This window comes from Rhinoraja longicauda, chromosome 18 (genome assembly GCF_053455715.1).
Source record: "Rhinoraja longicauda isolate Sanriku21f chromosome 18, sRhiLon1.1, whole genome shotgun sequence".
NCBI classification, from domain to species: domain Eukaryota; kingdom Metazoa; phylum Chordata; class Chondrichthyes; order Rajiformes; family Arhynchobatidae; genus Rhinoraja; species Rhinoraja longicauda.
Window position 1 is genome coordinate 6,432,058 of NC_135970.1, and position 15,042 is coordinate 6,447,099.

Sequence of the window (15,042 nt, forward strand, 5' to 3'; positions counted from 1 at the left end):
ACAAATGGATAAAGTGATAAAGAAGGCAAGTTTGTCTTCATTGGTTCGGGCATTGAGTATAAGAGTCATGCTGCAGCTTTCTAGGAGTTTAAATAGGCTACATTTGGAGTGTTATGTGCAGTTCTGGTCACCCCATCACAAGAAGGACATTGAGGCTTTGGAGAAGGTATAGAAGAGGTTTATCAGAATGTTGTCTCAATTAGAAGGTATCAGATACAAGGAGAAGTTAGACAAGCTTGCATTGTTTTCTCTGAAGAATTGGGTACTGAGGGGGACCTGATAGAGGTATATCTAATTATGAGATGCATTGATAGGGTAGACAAAACCTTTGTCCCAGGGTGGAAATATCAAAAACTAGAGGGCATAGCTTCAGGGTGAGAGGGCCAAGTTTGAAAGACGATGTGGGAGGTAAGTTTTCTTTACACAGAGAGTGGTGCATGCAAGGAACCTGCTGCAGGTGATGGTAGAGGCAGATCTGATCGTGACATTTAAGAGGCTTTTAGATAGGCACAGATGGACAAGTATGGATCATGTGCAGGCAGAGGAGATTAGTTTAACATGGCATTGTGTTAAGTCAAAGCGATTAGCACAGAGATTGTGGACCAAATGGCCTGTTCCTTTGCAGTACTCTTCTATGTTCTAAAGGAGGGAGAGGAAAAGCAGCAAGCCTAACAACTGCCATTGGGAAAATATAACTGAGCAGAGTCAAAATGGATTTATAAAAAGGAAATCATACTTGAATGATCTATTGGCGTTTATTATGGTTCCAGCGGAGTAGATGGATGTGATGTACTTAGATTTTTTTAATAGGCTTTTGATAAGAAACAGGGCTGGTAAACAAAGTTAGAACACATGGAATTATGAGTAATTTCCCAGCTGCAGTTGAAAGTCAGTTAACACTTAAAAGAGCAATCGCTTGGCATAAAAGGATAAAGATTGGGCAGCAGTAATTATTGAAGAACCACAGGAATGCAATCTTTGAATCCCAGCTTTTCAGTCTATGTTGATAACTTGGCCAATGGAACCAAATGTAACATTTCTAGGTTTGCTGCTGACAGAAAATTAAGTGGGATTGTAAATATGGATGAGAACACTTTAAGGAGATATGGACAAGCTGACAGTGGCAACAGCATTGCAGGCCGAATATAACGTGGGAAAAATGTGAGGAAGAGATGTTGATGCTAACACACAGGTGGTTCCATCAGTTCAGAAGATAAATGGAAATGTGACCGTTATTGTAAAACATTTTATACAAGAAATAAAAGAAGCTTAAAATAAAAGGTTGAAGACCCTTTTTCAGAACATTATATGGCGAGTGTTTCCAGCATCTTCTGTTGTTATTTCAGATTTTTAGCATCTGCATTTAATTTTTTTAAATTTGAATGCATGTGTAATGAAGTCTAATTGGATTGAGATTTAGATGAGGTTGTTGTCATATACACCAGGGTGTATGGCAATTTCTTGTTCATATGAAGCTCATAGAGTAAACAGTGTGCAGCAATGATAGAGGCATCTGTAGATATCAGAATTATATAGGGCATGTGCAAGACCGCATCTGTGCTATTGTGTACAGTCTTTCATACGAAGAAAGACTGGATAGACTCGGCTTGTACTCGCTGGAATTTAGAAGATTGAGGGGGGATCTTATAGAAACTTACAAAATTCTTAAGGGGTTGGACAGGCTAGATGCAGGAAGATTGTTCCCGATGTTGGGGAAGTCCAGAACAAGGGGTCACAGTTTAAGGATAAGGGGGAAGTCTTTTAGGACCGAGATGAGAACGTTTTTTTTTACACAGAGAGTGGTGGATCTGTGGAATTCTCTGCCACAGAAGGTAGTTGAGGCCAGTTCATTGGCTATATTTAAGAGGGAGTTAGATGGGGCCCTTGTGGTGAAAGGGATCAGGGGGTATGGAGAGAAGGCAGGTACGGGATACTGAGTTGGATGATCAGCCATGATCATATTGAATGGTGGTGCAGGCTCAAAGGGCCGAATGGCCTACTCCTGCACCTATTTTCTATGTTTCTATGTTTAGGTCTCCTAACTGAAAGAATATACTTGGCATGGCGGGAGAATGGTGAAGATTCATCTCACTAGTTTCCCGGATAGCTGTACTGTCATACAAGGAGAAATTGACTAGACCAGAACTCTCTTTTCTCGATTTTAAAAGCATGAGAGAGATCTTATTGTGATGCACAAAGTACTTTGAGAGCATCACAGGTTGGATGTCAGGAGGATGCTTCTCCTGATTAAAGAGTCCAGAACTGAGGGGGGTCACAGTCTCAAAATAAGGGTTAACGCATTTATTCAACTGAATTGAGGAGAAATTTCTTTACTCTGAAATTGTTTTTTAATGCTCTTGCTAAGTCTGTTCAGATGGCCAACGATTCCATTCAAAACAGAGGTGGATCGAGGAACCAGGTGTACAGAGATAGGAAGCAAGAGATGAGGTAAAAAATCAGCCATGGTCTTGATGCTAAAGAGACTAAATGGACTATTACTTGTACTCTTATATCCCACCATCTGTTCCCAGCCACCTATTCCATGATCTATTCTCTCTACATCCTGCAATGTGCAGCACTTTGGTCAACGTGGGTTGTTTTTAAATGTGCTATACAAATAAAATTGACTTGACTTGACTTGACTTCGATTCACATCTATTCGTTCATCCTCTGATCTTATACTATTCTGACATAATCAATGCTCTCTTTGTCCCAAACACTCTCCCTACCTTCTCCCCTCATTCCCTGCTCTCCCGCTACGCAGTCTCTCCCTCCATTTCCCAAACACACCCCCTGCACTCTCTCCCCCTCTGTATTCCCCACTTGCATTCCCCTCTCGTTACACTCTACCCATGTCTGTATCTCCATCCACTCACTCTCCCCTGTCCACTGTGGTTACTGGATCAATGCTCCCCCAACCCTGCGCCCTGTCCTCTCTTCCCTCTGTATCTCCACACACGCACTCAGTCCTCCCTCCTGCTCTGTGTCCCGGTAAACTCACTCTCTCCGTTCACTTGGGATATAGAGGGTGAGGAGACTGCAGGTGGCGGAGTGGGGAACAGAGGGAAAAGGAGAGGGCAGGGAACGGTGGGATATGGAGGGAAGGGAAGAGGGCAGGTGGGGTGAAGTACTCACCCTATATATCCCTCTTTCCATACTTCACCCCTCCTGCCCTCTCCCCTCTGTATCCTACCGTTACCCCCCTCTCTCCTTCCCTGTACTCCACCGTTACCTGCCCTCTCCCCTCCCCTCCCCTATACTCCACCGTTACCTGCTCTCTCTCTCTCCTTGCCTCTGTTCCCCACTCCGTCACCTGTAGTCTCCTCACCCTCTATATCCCACCCTGCCACCTTCCCCTTCCCCTTCGCTCGCTCATTACCCCGCCACACCACCTACCCTCTTCCCTCTCGTTTCTCTCCTGCCGCTTCGGTTATTTTCCGCACTGTAATCCATTGAACTGGCAGCGACTGCACAAACCCTATCATTACCCTCCTCCATATTGCCCCAGCGCCGGCCTTCACTCGCGACAATATTTACAATACAGCTTCTTCGGTCTGCAGCAAGCGGGGAGTGGGAAAGCGGAGTGCTCGCCATGTTACAGGGCCTCCATCTGTTCTCTCCTTCCTCCCTCAGACGATTATTACCCCCACCGAGCAGGGCTGTACCGGGAGAGGACGGACATTTACCTGTTCCTGCATCCGAGACCCACAGCCAGCCAGTCCCGCCCGCACCCATCTTTCAGGGGCGATTAGCAATCTTTCCCCACCATCCCTAGATATCACCCCTGTTTGCTCCCTCCCTCCATCCATCCATCCCTCCCTCCCTCATCCCTCCCCCATCCCTCCCTCCCTCTATCTATCCATCCCTCTGCTTTGTAAGAGCCGTAGACCGATCCCAAAAGCGGGCTCCGTCGCTCTCCTGTTGCGCGGCGGTTCAGCACCACGGTCAGCGCCCAAGACCTTTCCACCAGCACTCCCGGGCGCGGCCCCACCCCACCCCAGCCCAACCCCCAGCCGGGCGCCCCCAGTTTGTAGACTCCTGGCCCCCACTCCAGCCCATCCCATCCCATCCCATCCCACCCCAGTCCAGCCCACCCCAGCCGGGCGCCCCCAGTTTGTAGACTCCTGGCCCCCACTCCAGCCCATCCCATCCCATCCCACCCCAGCCCACCCCAGCCGGGCGCCCCCAGTTTGCAGACTCCTCGCCCCCATCCCACCGGGTCCGCGGCCGCCCCGGCACCACTCACCCTTGAAGATCAGCTCCTCGGTGTCCTGGTCGAAGTCCTGGCGGTGGCATTTCCTCCACAGGCCGAGGACGGTGGAGTTGAACTGCCTGCTGCAGTGGGAGTCCACGGTGGCGGAGCCCAGGAAGAACCTCCTGGAGCGGTGCGGGAGGATGAGCGGCGCCTGGCGGAGGGGCAGGTTGTGGCTGGCGGTGTAGATGAAGCCGGGGTCGTTCCTCTTGTTGGCGTAGTTCTTGCAGCGGTCGCGGTGCCGCCGCGCGTCCGTCTCATACCAGTAGTCGGTGCAGATGGCCATGGCCAGGAGGCCGAGCGCACACAGAGCCAACAGCAGCCCGGCGCCCGTCAGCAGCCTCATCGCCGCCATCTTCACTCAGCTACAGGGCGGGCAGCGCCTCACCGCCCGGCCATTCCCACAGCCCGCTCCCGCTCCGGCCACGGGCGGCACACACGCCCAGCTCGGCCCGGCCCAGCCCAGCCCGGCCCGGCCTAACCCAGCCCGGGCTAGCACTAGTCCTTCCCACTTAGCCCGGGATAACAGCAATCCAGCCGATTCCAGCTCGTGTTAGTAGATACTGAGCGGGGTAAACGGTACCGACCCGACCCTAACCCGGGTTGACAATATCGACCTGACCCGGCCCTGGCCCCGGCCCCGGCCCCGGCCCGGGATAGCAGGTACCGCCCCGACCTTACCCCGGGTTAACACACGCTGAGACACCCCTAGCCCGAGTAACACATAGCGATCCAATCCTAGTGCAGTCCAGACTCATTCAGCTCGGGGTAGCTGGTGCCCGGAGGAGCCAACCCCGTGGTAACAGGTACCGAGCCGAACCTAGCCCGGGGTAGCAGGTACAGATGCAAGCCCAACCCAGCCCGGGCTAAGACAGGTTCACGGTCTGGTCCGCAACATGCAGGGGAGGAGCACAGTCGCGCTGAGCCCAGAAGGAGGGAGGGAGGGAAGGAGGGAGGGAGGGAGGGAGGGAGGAAGGGACAAAGAGGGGAAACGGGGCAGCGGTAGATGTTGGAAACACTGCCCTGCTCACACCGTCCCGGTTACCGCCCACCCCATGGACTCGCCAGCTCCACCGCTCACCGACCACAGCTCCGCCCAGTATCCGAGTCAGAATAATCCCCCTCCTCCCTGCTACCAGCCCCACGCTTCAAGCATCCGCCATCCCGCCTCGTCTCTCCTCCTCAGCCTCCGGCAGTGGAAGCACATGTGAGCGGCCGCCGGAGAACCTGGAGCTGGGCAGAACCCTCGACACATGACAGCAAAGACACGTTGTATTTGTGGGGCCGCGGCCCCAGGGTGCGACCTACTGATGTACCCAGACAAGGTGAATACCGCCCTGCCGAATGCCGGAGGTGTGGAACCAGTGGCCAGAGCAGTTGACAAAGCAACGGTCTACTTCCGTAACGGATTTTGGTAAGATTTTCTGAACATTTGGTATATTGCCGGCTAAATTTTGTTCTACCATATGAAAGACGATGCGATCCAAATGCAGCTATTAGAAGCGGGGCGCCGAAACCATCAGGTGACAATTGAAAGCTAATGCATTTGTCATTTATCAATAACGCATTTTATGAGGATGTTGCCAGGACTACAGGGTCTGAGCTAGAGGGAGAGGTTGAGTGGGACTTTATTCCTTGGAGTGCGAGAGGATGAGGGATGATCTTATAGAGATGTGTATAAAATCATGAGAGGAATAGATCGATTAGATGCACTTGCCCAGTGATCGAGATCTCTTGCCCAGAGAAGGGGAATCAAGGACAAGAGGACATAGGTTTATGGTGAAGGGGAAAAGATTTAATAGGAATCTGAGGGGTACCTTTTTCCACACAAAGGGTGGTGGGTGTTTGGAACAAGCTGCCAGAGGAGGTAGTTGTGGCAGGGTCTATCCAGACATTTAAGGAACAGTTAGACAGGTACATGGAGAGGACAGGTTTGGAGGAATGTGGACTAACCGCGGGCAGGTGGAACTAGTGTAACTGGGACATTGTTGGCAGGTGTGGACAAGTTGGGCCGAAGGGCCTGTTTCCACACTGTATCACTCTATGGCTCTATCAGAGTCACTCACATTCGTATAGCTCAGCCAAAATCCATGTGTAACCCCGCCGGTGTTTGTGTGGGCCAAGGGTTAGTGAACTGAACACAGCAGCACAAAGTTCACAAGTTATAACCTCGGCTCACTGACAATATGGTCAGTGTTATATCCACAGGAGCATACTAAACCATTTGCGACCTTTTTTTATATTGGCAGAAATCTTAGTGCTGGAGAAACTCAGGGGGGCAGGAAGGGAATGAACAGACGACGTCTGAAGAAGGGGGCCGATCCTTAGCGTTACCTGTCTATTTCCCCTGACAGATGCTGCCTGACCTGCAGAAGTTTGTTTTCGGTTCAAGATTCCACCTTCTGCAATGTCTCATGTTTCTAAATTATGAGACCTGGACGTATGCAATGTTACCAGGGCAAAAACAAACTCAAATGTAAATGTAAAAAGCAAGGCGACCGTTTCTGCTGCCAGTCATTCATCTGTGACACAAAATGCTGGAATAACTTAGTGGGACAGGCAGCATCTCTGGAGAGAAGGAATGGGTGACGTTTTGGGTCGAGACCCTTCTTCTGTGACATTACCTCTGTTTTTCTTTCTGCACTGACAGGCCAGCATGTCTCACAGTTCCACTATTTGCAACACATTCCATTTCATCTGTATGATCACCCTCAGAGTGCCTCATTAACCAGTTTAACCAAAGGCTGCATGACTTTACCTCCAGTATAACACTGGGCTCACTTTTTCAGATATCCTCTTTGTCTTATCCACCCATTCCTATATAAAGGAAGCAGAAAAGGAGAAAAGACACCCCTGTACAGTATAGTACAGGAAAAAGCCCTTTGGCCCACGATATCTGTGTCAAGCATGATGCCAAATGAAACTAATCTCTTTTGCTACTCTGTGATCCATATCCCCACATTCCCTGCATAACCATGTGCCCATCTAATAGCTTCTTCAACATCACCATCGTATCTGCTTCTACCACCACCTCTGGAAGTACGTTCCAGGCAATAGAACTTCAACAAGAAATTAGGAAGGCTAAAGGCTAAAGGGGGCTATTGGCAAGTAGGACTAAGGAGAATCCCAAGGCATTTTATATATGTTAGGAGCAAGGAGATAGCTTGGGAGAGTAAAGAATGGTATTTACGCAAGAAGCCAGAGGACATAGGTGAGGTATTAAATGAGTATTTTGTATCAGCATTCGCCAAGAAGCATATGGATAATGGTGAGATTAAAAGGGGAAATGTTGATATTCTGCATAATGTCGATATTAAGGAAGAGGTGTTGGGTATCTTGAAAAACATTAAGGTGGATAATTCCCCAGGGATTGATGGGATCCATCCCAATATATTGAGAGAAACAAGAGAGGAGATTGATGGGGCCATGACAGAAGTCTTTGCATCCTGTTTCACCATGCATAAGGTACCAGAAGAGTGGAGAACAGCCAATGTTGTTCCTTTTGTTTAATGAGGAGAATGGGGTCAAACCAAAATATTATAGGCCAATGAGCCTCAGGTGATGCATTTGGGAGGGGAATGGAGGGGGGGGGGGGGGTCAAATGCAAGAGGACAGCATACAATAAATTGCAGGACTAACAGGTGTAAGGGGTTTCTGCGCCGAGCTTTCGCCCGACCTGATCCCTTGACCAGGCCGCCTTGCTCTGATCCCTTGACCAGGCCGCGCACACTGGTTCCCCATGAGTGGTTCGACCCACTCACCCCCTACGGTTCTAGACACTGGACTTAGATGCAGGAGCGTTGATAGTGCAGAAAAAAACTCAACCAGACCAGATTTGAAGACCAGGGTTTAAATGGAAAAGGCTTTTATTGAGCGCTGGGGACTATTGTCCATGAATACTTATACAGTTCTATAAGACATATCTATAAGACACATACCGAATTACATGAATACTTTTGACTATGAATCATAAAACACACAGTTCTACAAGACATATACATGAATACCTTTTACTCTGAATTCTAAAACGCACAGTTCTACAGGACATATACACGACTGTAAGATGGGGAACGTACGACACATCGCAAAATTGACCAACACATATTCCTTTACACACCCACGTTTATTCAAACCACCCTCCCCTCTACACTAAACTATGTCCAGGATATGCAGGATCGGAGTACATGCTCACCATGGGGCTATTACTGGGGTTACTGGCTGTTCGTGCTGCTTCTCCGCTGCTTTCCGTGAGGGTCGTGCTTGTCCCCTGAGTTTCTTCCTTCCGTTTCTTGCGTTCCTTGCAGGTTTTCTTGCAGTATTTCTTCTCGAGTTGCATGCCGGTTCCTCTCTCTTGCACTTCGCTTCTTCTTGCCTGTCTTTTCTTCCTCCTGCATCCGTTTGACTTCTTTCTTGCATCCGTTTGACTTGAGCCTGGCAATCAGTTTAAAACCCAAAAGTCGTGGCCAGTTATACTATTCTGACCCGTCCTATCTCCCGCCAGATCTTGGGATCTCTTTGTTTAAAAGATATGTATTGAGTTTTCCCTTTGATCTGCGCTTATGTCCGGGGGTACCGGGGATGGCCAGACGGTGTTAATTGGTATTTCGTTGCGAGGTGATGGGTTTAACTGGTTTCCCATCACCTACCAGGTAGTTTTCTATGGGCTATTGTGCCCCCTTAACGAGATTAACTGTGTAGGTCGGCTTGGAGCATTGTGAGTATGCTGATGTCAGCGCCCCAGTGTCTGGACTTCGACCTGGTTTCGCAGGTTTCTGCATGGCCAATACCCATCCATTGTTCTGGCCGTGGCTTTGCAGAAACCTAGAGACTGGGCTGTAAGGTTTTTACTTTTGTGGCTGGTCACGAGGTCCTGCAGCCATCTTAGGACCCACAGATTGTGACATCCCTTGGTAAACTGACCGCAGCCTTTCTCCGCTATCAGCCCCAGTCTCCCGTTTAAAATGTCCAAACTGCAGCTCTTTGGTTTGGTGTTGATTGCAGAATGAGGGAAAACTTCTCAAATCTTACACAGGAGCACTTCTGCAGAGAAATCTTGGGGGTCAAATCAATAGCATCCTGAAAGTGGCTCACATGTGGATAGGGTGGTACAGAAATCTAATGGCATGCTTGTCTTCATCGATCAGGGCACTGAGTATAAAAATTGGCAAGTCATTCGGCAACTGTATATACGTTTGGTTAGGCTTTATTTGGAACATTGTGCATTGTTCTGGTTGCCACAATGCACAAAGTGGGTTTTTGACAGGGGGCAGAACAGATTCACCAGGATGGTGCCTCGATTGGACTGCATTAGCTATGAGGCAGAAGTTGGACAAAATTGGATTGTTTATTTTGGAGCACTGAAGGCTCAAGGGTCAATGTTGTTCCAACCGACAATGGACCCCCATTGAAATGTATAATATTATGAAAGGCATAGAGTTAAGTCAGATACTCCTCTCGGGGTCAGTTTTTTTTACTGAGGTTGAAAATCTTAAATACTGGACCTAGGTTTAAAGTGAGAGGGGAAAAACTTAAAAGAAAACTTGTAAAACAAAACTATTTTTCTCTAACGAGAATGCTAGGTGCCTGAAACACATTGCTGGGAGAAGTGGTAGAAACAGCTATGATGGCAACATTTAAGAGGTTTTTATGCACATGAACGGATTAAGAATAGAGGGGCATTTGCAGACAATGAGATTAGTTTAGAATGGCATCATGATCGACAGAGACATGGTGGGTTGATGGTCTGTTCCTGTGTTGTATTGTTCCGTGTTCCATATTTAAAAGAAATGTGGCAGAATATCACAATGAACAGAGGAAGGACACACAAAAATATACACTTTGTTGATAAGAAAACAGAAGAGAAATGGGAAGTTGGTAATCGGACTGAAGTGAAGATATTTCCTGTTACTGGTCTCTTTGCGGCACAAAATCTAGACACATATCACCTTGTGGATCAAGTCAACCTCAGTTGTTTACAAAGACCCAGAAGTAGTATTACACAAATCTAATAGGAACATTCTAGGAGCAGTTGGCCATTAACTCAATACTAAATGGAATAACAAGGGATATTAAACCCTACTATAGACTTGGAGACCAACCCATGTATTCAGTGTAACTCAGGAAAATGATTCAGTTATTATTGTAAATTCAAGACTGCCATCGCTGGAAGTTAAAGTGCTAGAAATGTCAGTAGTTTTAGTTTAGAGACATAGCATGGAAACAGGCCCTTCCGTGTCCATACTGTGTCCATACCGACTTCAATCACCTGTTTATATTACTCCCATTCTCACCCACTTCCCATACACCAACGGTTACAGAGGCCTTTGGGATACATCTTTGGGATATAGGAGGAAACCTATGTTGTCACACGCGAAATGTGCAAACTCCACACAGGCAGCACCCAAGGTCAGGTTCAAACCCAGGACTCTGGTCCGGTGAGGAGCAGCTGTGCCACTGTGCCACCCTTCAAAGGTGAAGCAGCAGCTGCGGAGGGAGAAAAAGCTAACAAGTTAATGGTCATTTTTGTTTATAATTTATTTTAAAGGGGTCATTGACCTGGAAGATTAAGTTTCTCTCATCACAAATGCTGCCCTATCTATTGAATATTTTAAGCACTTTCAGCTCTTATTAAACAATTAATTGCACAAAGAAAAAGCAAGTCATTATTAACGCAACTAGCCGCACACCTGAGTCTTTTTGCTGGGGATAATACTGATATTTCTCATCTGTGTTCATTAAGGAGAAGGACATTGTTGTTGAAGAATTCAGGTGTGGAGTGGAAATTCTATAACATATCATTTAAACTGGGGGAAGCAACAATTGATGACAAAATGCATCCCAGACGCATATCCCAGACAAATTAGCTTATTGGGGCCATGGCAGATGTTTCTGTCTTAACTGGTCACAAGGGAGGTGACAGATGACAGGAGGACAGCAAGAATATACTGGGACCAGCTGCCGCAGGCAGATCTACTTTGCACAAGTGGGAGCCATTCAAAAGTGAAAGGAGTTTTCTGAAGGGTGAATTGTAGAAATGGCAATGTGTAGGGCAGGTTTTTTACACAGAGGTTGGGACCTGGAAATGCACTGCCAGGGGTGGTGGTAGAGGCAGATACAATATTGGCATTTAATATAGGCAGGGAGTAGAGGGATATGGATCATGCACAGGCAGATGAGATCAGTTAACTGAAGAAGGGTTCTGACCCAAAACATCACCTATTCCTTTCCTCCAGAGATGCTGTCTGACTTGCTGAATTACTTCAGCATTGTGTCGCTATCTTCGGTATAAACCACCATCTGCAGTTCCTTCCTACAGCTTAATTTGGCACAGACATTGTGAGCTGAAGGGCCCGTTCCTGAGCTGTACTGTTCTATATACTTTTGGTGTCAAGGGAAAGAGGGTTGGATTATAAAATAAGGCATTTAGTCGGCATCAAGATGTAAAAACAGGGGAGGTCTTCAGAAGTACAGAAAGTGTAGGGGATATTTAAAGAAATTAGAAGAACAAGGATTGAGCATGAATAATGGGTGGACAAGATTAAGGAAAATCCAAAAGCACTTGACAAGTACATTAAGAATAAGGAGATAGCCAGGGGCAGAGTGGGGCATATTAGGGATCAAATTGGTAAACTGTGTGGAGCCAGAGGACATAGAGGTTTTTAATGAATACTTATCAATTGTATTCACTGGTGATGGACAATGTAGTCGGGGAATTTATTGAGGGTCGAGGAGGGGGTGAAATTTCGGAAAATGTTACCAGCAAAAGTGAATATCAGATGTTTCAGTGAGCCTATGCGATGTAACAAGCCCCAGGCCCTGATGAGATGTGTTCCAGGGTGGTATGGGATGCTGGTAAGGAAGAAAGTTGGGCCACTGATAGAGATATATATATCTTCCCTGGTCACAGAGGAGGTGCCAGATGATAGGTCAGAAAATATGGTAGTTTAGTTTATTATTGTCAGTTGTTCTGAGGTACAGTAAAAAGCTTTTGTTTGCCTACTATCCAGTCAAAGAAAAGACTATACATGAATACAATCAAGCTACCCACATTGCACAGATAAAGGATACATTTAATGCAAGATATAACATTGAAGTCTGATAAAGTCAGATTAAAGATAACTTAAAGGTCTCCAATGATGCAGTTGGGTGGTCAGGACAGCATTCTAGCTGGTGAGAGGACTGTTCAGTTGCCTGATAACAGCTGGGAAGAAACTGTTCCTGAATCTACGATGTTTTCAAAAATCTGTTCCTCTTGACTAATGGGTGAGGGGAGAAGAGGGAGTGACCGGAGTGACACTGATTATGTTGACAGCCTTGCTAAAGCAGTGTGAAGTGTAGATGGAGTCAATGGAAGGGAGGTTGGTTTGTGTGATGGTCTGGGCAACTTCCACAACTCTGCAATTTCTTGTGGTCTTAGATGGTGCTATTCCCAAACCAAGCTGTGATGCATCCCAATAAAATGCTTTCTATGGCGCATCTGTAGAAGTTGGTGAGGGTTGTGGGGGGCATGCTGAACTTCCTCCGCCTTATAAGGAAGAAGAGGCATTGGTGTTCTTTCATGGCCTTAGCTTCGATGTGGCTGGTCCAGGACAAATTGCTGGTGATATTTATTGTTGGGAACTTAAAGCTTTCTAATATCACTGCTCAGGCGCATCAACGAAGATTAGGGTGTATGTTGTAGTTCGTGCCCTATGAACAGAATAGTCAGACAACCGGATTCGTATAACCTCTTTATTCTACTCACCCAGGTGGGAGAGAGTCTAGAAACCGGAGCATTTAGAAACACTCAGGAAGCTAGTGTAGTCTCTCTCACCGAATGCTAACAATTACACATATTTATACCCGAAATACATGTGCCAGTACATTTCCTGTTGCTACCTTATATGGCAAGTTTTACAATGTCCTATAAATCTTTATGTGTCTTTCGGGACCTCCGTGTCCGTTGTGTCCATCGTGACCTCTTCTTTCATGGGAACAAAGGGCAGTCCATATGGCAAGTTGTTCTTCTTAACACTTCAAAGGATGGCTGACCATCAAAGCCTTAAAGCCAGTTGCCCATATCAAAGGATACCCTTAGCCATAAACAGGATGTCCAGGCAACATAATCGAGCTGGAGCTTTTACACCTTTTTTACACCCCTGCAATAAAACCCACATGGCTACGCTGAATTTGAGCCCTTACAGTATGTACTATTTTGCTTTCTGAAGTCAATTACAATCTTCTTTGTCTTGCTGATATTGAGGGAAAGGTTGTTGTCTTAGCACCAAGTTACAAGATTCTTAATCTCCTTTCTGTATTCCGTCTCATCGTTATTTGATATCTGGCCCACTACAATCATGTCATCTGCAAACCTGTAGATAGTTAGATTGGTATTTGGCTGTACAGTCGTGAGTGTACAAGGAGTATGGTAGGGGGCTGTGAACGCATCCTTGCAGGCACCAGTGTTGAGAATTATTGTCGAGGATGATTTGTCACCTATCCTCACTGATTGGGGTCTGTTGGTCAGGAAGTTGAGGATCCAGTTGCAGAGAGGAGTGCACACTCCAAATTTTACAAGTTTGGAGATGAGATTGGTTGGAATAATGGCATTGAAATGGTATCTTTATTTAAAAGAGCATCAGGGATAAGCCGGGTGATTATGGACCTATGAGTCTGATATCAATGGTGTGGAAGTCATTGGAAAAAATCCAAGGGACATGATTATTCCACATCTGGAAAGGCAGAAAATAATCAAAGGCAATCAGGGTTTGTTGGGTGGAGTCGAATCTGACCAATTTGATAGAAGTTTTTCAAAGCTAAAAAAAAATGTTGATGAGGTCAGTGCAGTAATAGGGTGATGGTTGAGCGTTGTATTTGTGATGGACCAGTGGTATACCACAGGATTGAGTAACATGCTCCTTACCCGTATACAAATTAACAAATTGCATAAGTAATATTGTTGTTGATTGTGATAAGCTACAGAATAATATTATTCATTTGGCAAGATGCGCAGAGTAACGGTAGATGGACTGAATACTGTTAAGTGGGAGGTAATCACCTTTGGGAGGACAAATAAGGGTAGTGCTTACAAGAGGAATGGTAGATTCCTTGAGAGTAATGAGAAATAAAGGGAGCTTGGTGTACACGTCTAAGGATCTGACAGTGACAGTGCAGATAGGGTGATGAAGAAGGCATAGAGGGCACTTGCCTTCATGTGCGCAGGCTCAGAATTTTAAAGCAGGGAGGTTATGGTACTATTTTTATAAAATTGTATTCAGATCTGTTGGCCACAGTTTAGGACCAAAGACGGTGCACAGAGATTCACCTGGATGTTGCCTGGGACGGAACGTTTCAGTGATGAAGAGAGACTTGGTAGGCTAGGCATTGTCACTTTAAACAGGAGGAGGCCAAGATGCACAATGGAGGTATATAAAACAAAGGGCAGATGGTATAGATAATAAGAAATTTCTCCACAAGGCATTGTAAACTAAAAGCATAGGTTTATGGTATGAGGGGAAGAGATTTAGAGGTGATCTGAGGAAGAACTTTCTCACGCAGATTGTAGTTGAAATCTGGAATGCACTGCCTGAGTGGGTGATGGAGGCAGAGATTTTCCCAGCATATTTATCATATATTGAAACTAGACTTGGTCCGCACCGACCTCCCCCATGGTCACCAGTAGTTGTCAAAGCCTGCCTGATGGGAGAGCAGATAAAACATTCACTTATGACTAACATGAGTTACTAGAACAACAAAGGAGTTTTGATGCAAATGGATGAAGCAGAGAGGGGAGTATGAAAGACGACAATAAA

The 15,042-nt window shown here is 46.5% G+C and overlaps 2 protein-coding genes across 2 annotated transcripts in view; both read right to left on the bottom strand.

Annotated features, from left to right (window-relative positions):
* The window catches only part of tmem276b (transmembrane protein 276b), a 40,683-nt gene extending 35,275 nt beyond the window's left edge, over positions 1 to 5,408 (bottom strand). Inside the window, exon 1 of the mRNA XM_078415017.1 lies at positions 4,247 to 5,408. Within this exon, the coding sequence (XP_078271143.1) occupies positions 4,247 to 4,607 (361 nt within the window). The 5' untranslated portion in view covers positions 4,608 to 5,408. The remainder of the gene's footprint in view (positions 1 to 4,246) is intronic.
* Positions 1 to 15,042, bottom strand: part of LOC144602214 (oxysterols receptor LXR-alpha-like) — a 442,571-nt gene that overhangs the window by 58,648 nt on the left and 368,881 nt on the right. The gene's annotated exons all lie outside the window — the stretch shown is intronic.